The following is a 12,973-nucleotide window of genomic DNA, read 5'->3' as shown; positions in this document are numbered from 1 at the left end:
AGGAGAACTGACAGTGAAGGAGATGTGAGGAGGAAAGGTTCTGACTGATGGAGTGGGCGTTAGAGGAGAACTGACAGTGAAGGAGATGTGAGGAGGAAAGGTTCTGACTGATGGAGTGGGCGTTAGAGGAGAACTGACAGTGAAGGAGATGTGAGGAGGAAAGGTTCTGACTGATGGAGTGGGGGTGAGAGGAGAACTGACAGTGAAGGAGATGTGAGGAGGAAAGGTTCTGACTGATGGAGTGGGCGTTAGAGGAGAACTGACAGTGAAGGAGATGTGAGGAGGAAAGGTTCTGACTGATGGAGTGGGCGTGAGAGGAGAACTGACACTGAAGGAGATGTGAGGAGGAAAGGTTCTGACTGATGGAGTGGGGGTGAGAGGAGAACTGACAGTGAAGGAGATGTGAGGAGGAAAGGTTCTGACTGATGGAGTGGGCGTGAGAGGAGAACTGACAGTGAAGGAGATGTGAGGAGGAAAGGTTCTGACTGATGGAGTGGGGGTGAGAGGAGAACTGACAGTGAAGGAGATGTGAGGAGGAAAGGTTCTGACTGATGGAGTGGGGGTGAGAGGAGAACTGACAGTGAAGGAGATGTGAGGAGGAAAGGTTCTGACTGATGGAGTGGGTGTGAGAGGAGAACTGACACTGAAGGAGATGTGAGGAGGAAAGGTTCTGACTGATGGAGTGGGCGTGAGAGGAGAACTGACAGTGAAGGAGATGTGAGGAGGAAAGGTTCTGACTGATGGAGTGGGCGTGAGAGGAGAACTGACAGTGAAGGAGATGTGAGGAGAAAGGTTCTGACTGATGGAGTGGGTGTGAGAGGAGAACTGACACTGAAGGAGATGTGAGGAGGAAAGGTTCTGACTGATGGAGTGGGCGTGAGAGAGAACTGACAGTGAAGGAGATGTGAGGAGGAAAGGTTCTGACTGATGGAGTGAAGGAGATGTGAGGAGGAAAGGTTCTGACTGATGGAGTGGGCGTGAGAGGAGAACTGACAGTGAAGGAGATGTGAGGAGGAAAGGTTCTGACTGATGGAGTGGGCGTGAGAGGAGAACTGACAGTGAAGGAGATGTGAGGAGGAAAGGTTCTGACTGATGGAGTGGGCGTTAGAGGAGAACTGACAGTGAAGGAGATGTGAGGAGGAAAGGTTCTGACATTGGAACACAGGAGAAAGAGAATAGATGAGAATGCTGGAGGAGAGGAGAGGACAGGAGAGGACAGGAGAGGAGAGGAGAGAAGCAGACATGGAGGAGAGGAGCAGACATGAGAGAAGAGGAGAGGACATGAGAGAAGAAGAGAGAACATGAGAGAAGAGGAGAGGACAGGAGCAGACATGAGAGAATAGGAGAGGAAATTAGTGGAGAGGAGAGGAGTGGAGAGGACAGGTAATAGAATATAAAAGGAAAAAATGAGAAACCTTACCAACAGCGTAGCTCAGAGCTAAGGAGCTGAGGCTCAACAGAAACAGCAAAAGCTCCATTCTCCCACTCCGATCAGAACTGGACCAAACAGGATCAGAACCAGATCTGCACCACACCAGGAAGAAATTAGAAGTGGCTTATCAGTGCCTGTGGAGAACAAAAAGAAAGACAGATTTACTCCTGGTTAAACTACACGGCTAGCACTTTTCACGTGGCCTACAAGCAGAACATCCTAACAGTACAATGTCTCTGGACTGAAGCATTGTGGAACAACACTAGAGCTGGGGTGTGTCCCAAATGGCACCTTATTCCCTACTACATAATTTTTTGGGGACCAGAGCCTTATGGGCCTTGGTCAAAGGTAGTGCATTATATAGGGAATAGGGTGCCATTTAAGACTCAACCCTGGCTAGTATGCTCCAGTGGCCTTATCTCTTTAGTAGCTATCTCTCCTGCTGCCTCTCACACACCCAGGAGACTGTCTCCCCATGCAGTGTGCACTCTGCTTCATGTTACATTACGGAATAAATACTAGCCCAAGGTAGAGGAGAGAGAGAGAAACAGAACAAACATAACAAACCTTTAACAATGTCGTCTCTTACCTTCTTATATTCCCTCCGTCCCGCTCTCTCTATCTCCTTCCCTTTCTCTCTATTGCCATCCTTTTCTCTCTATCTCCTTCCCTTTCTCTCTATCGCCATCCTTTATCTCTATCTCCTTTCCTTTCTCTCTATCGCCATCCTTTATCTCTATCTCCTTCCCTTTCTCTCTATCGCCATCCTTTATCTCTATCTCCTTACCTTTCTCTCTATCGCCATCCCTTTCTCTCTATCTCCTTTCCTTTCTCTCTATCTTCTTCCCTTTCTCTCTATCGCCATCCTTTTATCTCTATCTACTTCCCTTTCTCTCTATCGCCATCCTTTCTCTCTATCTCCTTTCCTTTCTCTCTATCTCCTTCCCTTTCTCTCTATCGCCATCCTTTTATCTCTATCTCCTTACCTTTCTCTCTATCGCCATCCCTTTCTCTCTATCTCCTTTCCTTTCTCTCTATCTTCTTCCCTTTCTCTCTATCGCCATCCTTTTATCTCTATCTACTTCCCTTTCTCTCTATCGCCATCCCTTTCTCTCTATCGCCATCCTTTTATCTCTATCTCCTTCCCTTTCTCTCTATCGCCATCCCTTTCTCTCTATCGCCATCCCTTTCTCTCTATCTCCTTTCCTTTCTCTCTATCTTCTTCCCTTTCTCTCTATCGCCATCCTTTTATCTCTATCTCCTTTCCTTTCTCTCTATCGCCATCCCTTTCTCTCTATCGCCATCCCTTTCTCTCTATCTCCTTCCCTTTCTCTCTATCACCATCCCTTTCTCTCTATCTCCTTTCCTTTCTCTCTATCTCCTTCCCTTTCTCTCTATCGCCATCCTTCTATCTCCACCTCCTTCCCTTTCTCTCTCTATTGGGGTGGCAGGGTAGCCTAGTGGTTAGAGTGTTGGACTAGTAACCGAAAGGTTGCAAGTTCAGGTCCCCGAGCTGACAAGGTACAAATCTGTCGTTCTGCCCCTGAACAGGCAGTTAACCCACGGTTCCTAGGCCGTCATTGAAAATAAGAATTTGTTCTTAACTGACTTGCCTAGTAAAATAAAAAATATTGCTATCTCCTTCCCTGTCTCTCTATTGCCATCCCTTTCTCTCCATCTCCTTCCCTTTCTCTCCATCTTATTCCCTTTCTCTCCATCTCCTTCCCTTTCTCTCCATCTCATTCCCTTTCTCTCCATCTCCTTCCCTTTCTCTCCATCTTATTCCCTTTCTCTCTATCTCCTTCCCTTTCTCTCTAGCTCTCTCTCTCTCAGTTGAAACCGCTGGCCAAACACACAGACTCACTAAACACATTTCCACCTAATATAAATTCAGCATTGTATGGCAAAAAATAACTCAAAATAATATTGTCCAATCCAAACGTAGAAAGCAATGAGAGGGTATTAATTGACCAAGTGTATTATACTCTTCAAATCCAATAAAGGTCCAAGGACCTTAGAAACATCAATAGAACAGGAAGGTTCAGGCTTTTTTCCCCGGAAGCTGGCACATAAGGTACAATTAGATCTAGCACATCTGTCGGAATGTCGTCTAGACAGCTCACAGCCTAGTAGACTCGCTTACAGACCAGGAACAAGTTACTCCATGGCAGAATTCCCCACGACAGACCCTGGCTAACATAATCTACTCTGTCAGTCTGTGTTCTCGCACAGTGTTCTCCCTCTGTGTGCTCCCTCTCTCCCCAAACTGTCACCTTCTGACATTTCACTGGATACTACTGTTATTAAACACACAGCAGAAATAGAGGGGGGGAGATTGGGAGGAAGGAAGAAAGAGGGAGAGAGAGTTATGACGAGAGAGAGGGGGGACTGGGAGAGGCAGAGGGAGAGGGAGAAGGAGAGAGAAAGAGAGGGGGCAGACAGAGAGCGAAAGATAGCAATAAATAATAATATTTTGAGGGTGTTTATATTTGCTCTGTTAACACAAGTGTATAATGGAAATGCCCAACGCTCTAACCTTGTGGCTACCTGCCATCCTGAAGACAGCAGAGACAGCAGAGAAACAGACAGAAACCGAGCCGGGCAGAGACAGCAGAGACAGCAGAGAAACAGAGAGAAACAGACAGAAACCGAGCCGGGCAGAGACAGCAGAGAAACAGACAGAAACCGAGCCGGGCAGAGACAGCAGAGAAACAGACAGAAACCGAGCCGGGCAGAGACAGCAGGGACAGCAGAGAAACAGACAAAAACCGAAACAGCCGAGAAACAGACAGAAACCGAGCCGGGCAGACAGAGAGAAACAGACAGAAACCGGACAGAGACAGCAGGGACAGCAGAGAAACAGACAAAAACCGAGCCGGGCAGAGACAGCCGAGAAACAGACAGAAACTGAGCCGGGCAGAGACAGCAGAGAAACAGACAGAAACCGAGCCGGGCAGAGACAGCAGAGACAGCAGAGAAACAGACAGAAACCGAGCCGGGCAGAGACAGCAGAGAAACAGACAGAAACCGAGCCGGGCAGAGACAGAGAGATATAGCTCATCAAATCAGCTCACAGCTTAATGGACTGTGGAAGGAGAGGGGAGCAGCATATCACATTGCTCTCACGTCTCCATTGCACCACAGCCAAACATCTGAGGCTGGTTCAACAGTTAGCTCAAAGCAGATAGAAACATTCTGTATGACATTCTTTATGTCCAGTCTATGCTTTAATAAAGCTTGGATACACAATGGCGCTGGAATGTATTGCAGACGTTTTACATGCTCCTGACCAATTCTGTTATTTTGTGGATTTTTGCGTTGATCGTAACTTTTTTTACATAATGTTCCTGCCATCATTTCCTATGACCGAAAAGAGCTTCACTAACCTCGATTTGGATTAAGATTTCTACTTCAGTGAGTCTTCGGTCCAGGACATACTGCTCACCCCAGACCAGGCCCTAAATCCCTGACACTTGGAAAAGAAAGTGACAGCGATATAGAGGCCGACGTGTGGGCAACCTGATGAAACTACAGACGCGAGAAAATAACCCCCCTCTACCCTCTGTTCTAGTGACGAATATACAATCACTGGAGAACAAACTGGACAAGCTCCGTTCAAGATGATCCTATCAACAGAAACTTGACTGAACAAGGACATGGATAATACACATCTAGCTGTTTTTTCTATGCTTTGACAGGACATAATGGCAGGACAGAATGGCAGGAGAGAATGGCAGGACAGAATGGCAGGACAGAATGGCAGGACAGAATGGCAGGACAGAATGGCGACGGGTTTGTCTCCTTGTTAACAACAGCTGGTGTGCTATCTCTAATATTAAGGAAATCTTGAGGTTCTGAGTTAGAATACCTCACGATAGGCTATAGATCATACTACTCCACACACAGAGATACATACAAAGCTCTCTCTCGCCCTCCATTTGGCAAATCTGACTATAACGCTATCCTCCTGATTCTTGCTTACAAGCAAAAACTTAAACAGGAAGTACCAATTACGCACTCAATACGTAAGTGGTCGGAAGCGGATGCAAAGCTACAGGACTGTTTTGCTAGCACAGACTGGCACATGTTCCGGGACTCATCCGATGGCACTAAGGAGTTTACCACATCATTCACCGGCTTCAGTAATAAGTGAATCAACGACTACATCCCTACGGTGACCGTACGTACATATCCGAACCAGAAGCCACAGGCAACATCCACACTGAGCTAAAAGGCTAGTGCTGCCGCTTTCAAGGAGCGGGACACTAACCCGGATGCTTATAACAAATCCTGCTATAGTTCTGACAAACAAACAAACAGGCAACGCGTCAATACAGGACTAAGATTGAATCCTACTGCACCGGCTCTGATTCTTGTCGAATGTGGCAGTGTTTGCAAACTAGCACGGATTACAAACTAGCATGGATTACAAACTAGCACGGATTACAAAGGGAGCCCTGAGCTGCACAGTGACATAAACCGACCAGATGAACTAAATGCATTCTATGCACATCGAGTAAAGCAACACTGAACCATGAGTGAGAGCACCAGCTGTTCCAGACAACTGTGTGATCACACTCTCCATTGTCAATGTGAATAAGACCTTGAAACAGTTTAACATTCACAAGGCCGCAGGGACAGATGGATTGCCAGACGTGTACTCAGAGCATGCCCTGACTAGCTGGCCTGTGTCTTCAATGATATTTTCAACCTCTCTGTGACCCACTCTGTGTTACTTACATGGTTCAAGCAGATCACCATAGTCCCTGTGTCCAGGAATGCCAAGGTAACCTGTCTAAATGACTATCGCACCGTAACACTCACATCTGTAGCCATGAAAGTTTTTGTACAGGCTGGCTCACATCAACACCATCATCCCAGACAGCCTGGACCCACTCCATTTCGCATTTCTCCCCAACAGATCCAAAGATGATGCAATCTCCATTGCACTCCACACTGTGACTTTCCCACTTGGACAAAAGGAACACCTACATGAGAATGCTGTTCATTGATTACAGCCCAGTGTTCAACACCATAGTGCCTTCCAAGCTCATCACTAAGCTAAGGACCCTGGTACTGAACACCTCCCTCTGCAACTGGATCCTGGACTTCCTGATGGAACTCCCCCAGGTGGTGAGGGTACTGTGGGCAACAACACATCAGTCACGCTGACCCTCAAGACAGGGGCCCCTCAGAGGTGCGTGCTTAGTCCCCTCCTGTACTTCCCGTTCCCCAATGACTGTGTAGCCGCGCACAACTCAAACACCATCAATAAGTTTGCCGACAACATGACGGGGATAGGCCTGATCATCGATGACAATGAGACAGCCCATTGAGAGGTCAGAGACTTGGCAGTGTGATGTCAGGACAACAACCTCTCACTCAATGTCAGGAAGATAACGTAGCTGATCATGGAATACAGGAAATGGAGGGCTGAGCACGCCCCATTCACATTGACGGGGCTGTAGTGGAGCGGATCGAGAGCTTCAAGTTCCTTGGTGTCCACATCACTAACGATTTATCATGGTCCAAACACACCAACACAGTTATGAAAAGGGCACTACAATGCCTCTTCCCCCTCAAGAGGTTGAAAATATTTGTCATGTCTCAGATCCTCAAAAAGTACAACAGCTGCACCATTGAGAGCATCTTGACTGGCTGTATCACCACTTGGTTTGACAATTGCTTGGCATCCAACCGCAAGTTGATAAAGAAGGTAGTGCATACAGCCAAGTACATCACATCCAGGACCTCCATAGCTGGCAGTGTCAGAGGAAGGCATTAAAAATGGTCAGACTCCAGCCACCCATCATAGACTGTTCTCTCTGCTACCACATGGAAAGTGGTACTGATACACCAAGTCTACAACCAACAGGACCCTGAACATCTTCTACCCCCAAGCCATAACACCCGTTTTGCACACATTGTTTTTGACTCATCACATGACACTGCTGCTACTGTTTACTATCTGTCACTTTATATCAACCTCAATGACCTCATACCCCTGCACCCCTGCACAGACTCAGTACTGGTGCCCCTGGTATATAACCAAGTTATTGTTACTCATTGTGTGTCTACTATTACTTTTATTATTATGTGTTTTACTTTTCTATTATTTCTCTATTGTCTTTCTCACTGCATTGTTGGGAAGGGCCTGTAAAGTAAGAATCTCACTGTTAGTCCACACCTGTTGTTCACAAACCATGTGACAAATATAATTTGATTGATTTGATTTAGATGAAGACAAAACAAGACAATTAGTAAAATAAAATAAAAAGGTTGTTGCAATGGAACACGACTCTGCAGATGCAGGTGCATCACTTTAAAGATCAGTGCAGACATTTTGTTGAACCAGATGGTTTCCTTATGGTATCTCATTACTAAATGAGGAGCTACAACCAGGTGTTGTGCATTTAGCAATCAACCGAACCACAAATGAACAAGACACGTTTGTCTCACAGAATGAGAGTTTTCTGTCAATCGCGCGGGACTAATTGTCGTATTAGAGTGAAATCTGTCCAATGTGTGAAGTCAGTGCAGACCCTTCCATTTCTGTGTGCAGCGCTGTGGAACATTGTGGCCCATTGTGGATCCTCGGGTGAGTTACCCATCAGTGCACACCTCTTCCACTCTATTCCCCCTCTCTCTTTCTCTCTCCTCTCTCTGCTCCCCTCTCTGCTCCTGTAATTGGAACTCAGAACTCTGACACATTCTGACAGATAGCAGTAATGGAACCAGCACTCTAGAAGGGAGAGGTTCTTCCCTTGAGCACTGATCTAGAACCTGTTATATAGCCTCTCCATATCCTAACCATAATCATAAGAGGGGGGAAACACAACTGACCCTAGATCAGTGTCTGGTAGTGGCAACTTCATTGTTATCTGTTTTCTGCTCTTAGCTGAATCATTCTGGGCACACACACAAACAAGGAGAACTGATGGGGCGTTTTTAATGAGTGGTTTGAAGAGGAGAGGGCCCAGAGTGGGGATTGTACAGAGTGGGGATTGTACAGAGTGGGGATTGTACAGTGTGGGTATTCTACAGAGTGGTGATTCCACGCACGCACACGCACACACACACACACACACACACACACACACACACACACACACACACACACACACACACACACACACACACACACACACACACACACACACACACACACACACACTATGGATGACTGGGTCTAGACTAGAATAAAGGGTGGCTGGATGCGGTAGTCCATCTTGGTAATACGCGCCGTGTGTGTGTGTGTGTCCGTGCATGTTTGTGTGTGTGCTGTAGATGAGGGGTTGAGTTAACACTGACTCCACTTGTGTGGAGCGGAGTGTAGGTTTGATTGCTGAAGAAATCTCTGCTGCTCACTCTTCTCTTCCCTCATTGTCACAGTTTTCTCCTATGTGCTCCTCGCCTCTCCATCAGACTGAGTAGGAGTGCTGGTTGATGGTACTTTTTTGGGAGGTGGACAATTTTGCCAATTGACATTCAGATCCCCGTCCTTCACAGTGCTTCCAAACCACATCCCACAGACAGACACCACAACATCTCCCTTTCCTTCTTTTACCACTATCTCTCATTGTCTACCTTCTCCTCCCTACATCCCTCCATCCCTTCGTCCCTCTGAAGTCGTCACGCTCCATTAAGGAGGGAAGGACTGCCTGAGGCCACGGAGCTTTTAACTCAGCCTAGACATCTGTCGACGGGACACACACAAGGACCACACGTGCACGCACACGCATGCACACACACACATTCCACACACACACACACACACACACACACACACACACACACACACACACACACACACACACACACACACACACACACACACACACACACACAGGGACAACAAAGGACACTGAAAATGCACTACACCCCCCGGTTGGCTGTTTGGGACACCACTCTGGGCAGGGGGAGGTGTAGAGGGGAAGAGAAGGAAGGAGTGAGGAATAGAGGATGAGAAGGAGGAGGGAAGTGAGGTGACCCACAGGGTGACCAGAAGACAACATCTTTATTTATTGATCAGCTAAGATCCCCACAGTACTGCCCTATCCTCTGGGATGACAACTAATATCCTGTCTGCGCTTGCCTTAGGTGCGGGTGACACACACACACACACACGTACACACACACGCACAGGCTGCTCTGAAATCTTCTGTCTTCTTGGCGATAACCATCTCTTTAGCAGGTGTTTGATGAGAAAGCAGAGGGAGTTAGCTGTCCCTGCCAGTCCCCCTGAGAACATCAAACAAAACACTGATCTGCTCCCTAAATCCATCTCTGGGATGAACTGTGGAGATTGTGAGCTCTAGATGGCTTCTACATCATACACCTCTCTGAATATCACACACACACCTGCATACATAGTCAGTCAGTCAGTCAGTCAGTCACTCACACACTCACACACTCACATACTCACACACACACACACACACACTGATCCCTCCCTGTTGATTCAGAGATAGAGAGGCTTGAAGATGGAGACGGCTGATATTGCAGCGTGAGACGACAGACACTGGCAGCGTGACTGGAATCATATAACGGAGTCATCACATCACATCACATCACACACACGCACACACACAGAGATTAAAGGTAAAGAGATCATTACCACAATTAGTCAGGTAGACCAAGGACTGTTAAATTACGATTTCACAGGGAAATCTGAATGCTCCTGATTTTAACACCTAATGATATAATGCATGACATGTCAATTCCACAGCTGTAAGATGTAGCACCTCAGACAGATGGATCTGTGACAGTCACAGTAGCAGTATTCTGCACACGCATATTCTATCTCCTCCAGGGTAATTGGAATTCAGACTCAAACTCACTTGATACACACTTTAAATGGTTAGACTGTCATTCACATACTATTGGGCTTGTATATCTGACTTATGAAGAGTACTCTACACACATACAATGCTGGCAGGCAGGCAAGCATAGACACACACATACTTTCTCAAATACTCACTGTCCTTACCTGGCTCTCCCCCCCATCTCTCTCTCACTCTCTCTCTCTCTGTCCTCCTCCAGTCATGAAAAAGTCTGAGCAAATACAAACACACAATACAATACAACCACACACACACACACACACACACACACACACACACACACACACACACACACACACACACACACACACACACACACACACACACACACACACACACACACACACACACACACACACACACACACTGTGCTGGTCATACATTATGTATTGAATCACCACATTGGCTGTCAGTCAGTCGCTGGGGAAGAACCAACCAGATTACACTATAAAATAAGATGAGAGCTTTTTCCACATTCAACCTGATGGAAACAGACATACATACTGTCAAAAACAAACACGATTATACGACACACACACACACACACACACACACACACAAGATCACACACACACCGTTTCTAAGGGCGACGTTTGACCATGCGGGGGAATGAGAGTACAGAGTGCTCAGATGTGACTATTGTAGTCCTATTGTTGAACAAAGATTAGTACAAATCAATAACAGCATTATAATCACACCTCTATATTCTACAGACCTCAATATCCTAGAGTTTAGACTTGGAATTTAGAGTTTAGTTTACTGTTGGGATTTAGAGTGTAGTTTACAGGTTAGATTTGACAGAGTTACGAGTTCAGGACTCTGCAGACAACCATGGCAATATTTGGACAGGGATGAGTGTGTTTGAGCCGGGTTCATCAGGATTTGGATTGAACCAACCATGACCTTGTTTGACTGGTCCGTTGCTTGTTCACACACTCTCCTTTCTGAATGTGGTGTGAAGAAATATCTTCACACCACATAAAACCCTTTATCAACAATACAGTATAAGCAGCAAATGGATGGTAGGAGGGATTGCTACATTGTACAGTGTGTGTGTGTGTGTGTGTGTGTGTGTGTGTGTGTGTGTGTGTGTGTGTGAGAGTGTGTGTGTGTGTGTGTGTGTGTGTGTGTGTGTGTGTGTGTGTGTGTGTGTGTGTGAGAGAAGGTATGGGCTGAGCAGGAGCAAACAGAACTTGCTCTAAACATTGTAAATCAATCCGGGGTTCATATTTCACCCAAACTGTCTTTTAGGTGCTTCTTCTACATGGAGTTCAGTGTGCTGGTCTAGGTTAGAAGCAAGAGGTGTTTTAAGCTTTAATGATGAGATACCATTCCTCTGTGTGTATTTGAACAGTGCTCTGCTGAGGAACAAGGGTTAGAGGGCTGACAATCATTCTGATACAGAGACAGAGTGATAGAGTCTGGAATATTGCAATTTAATGTCTGATTTAGAAGGTTTGGCAGTATCACCAAATGCTCCAGAATACTCGAGTGCAAATCTAAATGCTATGCTTCATCGCCTGGTATTTACTAGAAAACATATGAAAAGGTTAATGGCATTACTACACTGAACAAAAATATAAACACAACATGCAATAATTTCAATTGCAATAATTTCAAAGAGTTGCAGTTCATAAGGAATTCTATGAAATCTATGGGATGCAGCACTGCACAGTGAGTTGCCTCATGAGTTGCCTCATGTAGCACTGCACATCACATAGAGTTGATCAGGCAGTTGATTGTTGCCTGTAGAATGTTGTCCCACTCCTCTTCAATGAGGCACTCTGCTCACAAAGTTGACATCAGCAAACCGCTCACCAACACAACGCCTTACAACACTGTCTGCCATCTGCCCGGGTACAGTTGAAACCGGGATTCATCTGTGAAGAGCACACTTCTCCAGCATGCCAATGGCCATCAAGGTGAGCATTTCCCACTGATTTAGATTACAATGCCGACCTGCAGTCAGGTCAAGACCCTGGTGAGGATGACGAACACACAGATGAGCTTTCATGAGACAGTTTCTGACAGTTTGTGCAGAAATTCTTCGGAATGTGCAAACCCACAGTTTCATCAGCTGTTGATTGGCTGGTCTCAGATGATCCCGCAGGTGAAGAAGCCGGATGTGGAGGTCCTGGACTGGTGCGGTTACACGTGGTCTGCAGTTGTGAGGCCAAATTTACTAAAATGACATTGGAAGTAGTAGAGAAATGAACATTCAATTCTCAGGCAATAGCTCCGGTTGACATTCTTGCATTTAGCATGCCAATTGTACGCGCCATGAAACTTGAGACATCTGTTGCATTGTGTTGTGTGACAAAACTGCACATTTTAGAGTGGACTTTTATTGTCCCCAGCACAAGGTGCACCTGTGTAATGATCATGCTTTTTAATCAGCTTCTTGATATGCCACACCTGTCAAGTGGATGGATTATCTCGGGAAAGGAGAAATGCTGACTAACAAAGATGTAAACACATTAGTGCACCAAATTTGATAGAAATAAGCTTTTTGTGCACCTGAATCTTTTAGTTCAGCTTATGAAACATGGGACCAAAGCTTTGGGTTTATATTTCTGGCAGTGTATTTCTTTACATATATGTGTGTATGTATCTAAGCATGTAGCCTACAGCATGTGTATATTGAGTGAAAAGAGCAGGACTAAAATAGTCTCCCTGAGACACTGACCATCACCTTCCC

The 12,973-nt window shown here is 46.0% G+C and overlaps 1 protein-coding gene across 1 annotated transcript in view; it reads right to left on the bottom strand.

Annotated features, from left to right (window-relative positions):
• LOC135541648 (contactin-2-like) overlaps window positions 1–12,973 on the bottom strand; it is a 77,324-nt gene that overhangs the window by 25,785 nt on the left and 38,566 nt on the right. Inside the window, exon 2 of the mRNA XM_064967967.1 lies at window positions 1,421–1,566. Within this exon, the coding sequence (XP_064824039.1) occupies window positions 1,421–1,478 (58 nt within the window). The 5' untranslated portion in view covers window positions 1,479–1,566. The remainder of the gene's footprint in view (window positions 1–1,420; window positions 1,567–12,973) is intronic.

This window comes from Oncorhynchus masou, chromosome 6, assembly GCF_036934945.1.
Source record: "Oncorhynchus masou masou isolate Uvic2021 chromosome 6, UVic_Omas_1.1, whole genome shotgun sequence".
NCBI classification, from domain to species: Eukaryota; Metazoa; Chordata; class Actinopteri; order Salmoniformes; family Salmonidae; genus Oncorhynchus; species Oncorhynchus masou.
This window is presented reverse-complemented; position numbering and strand designations above follow the sequence as displayed.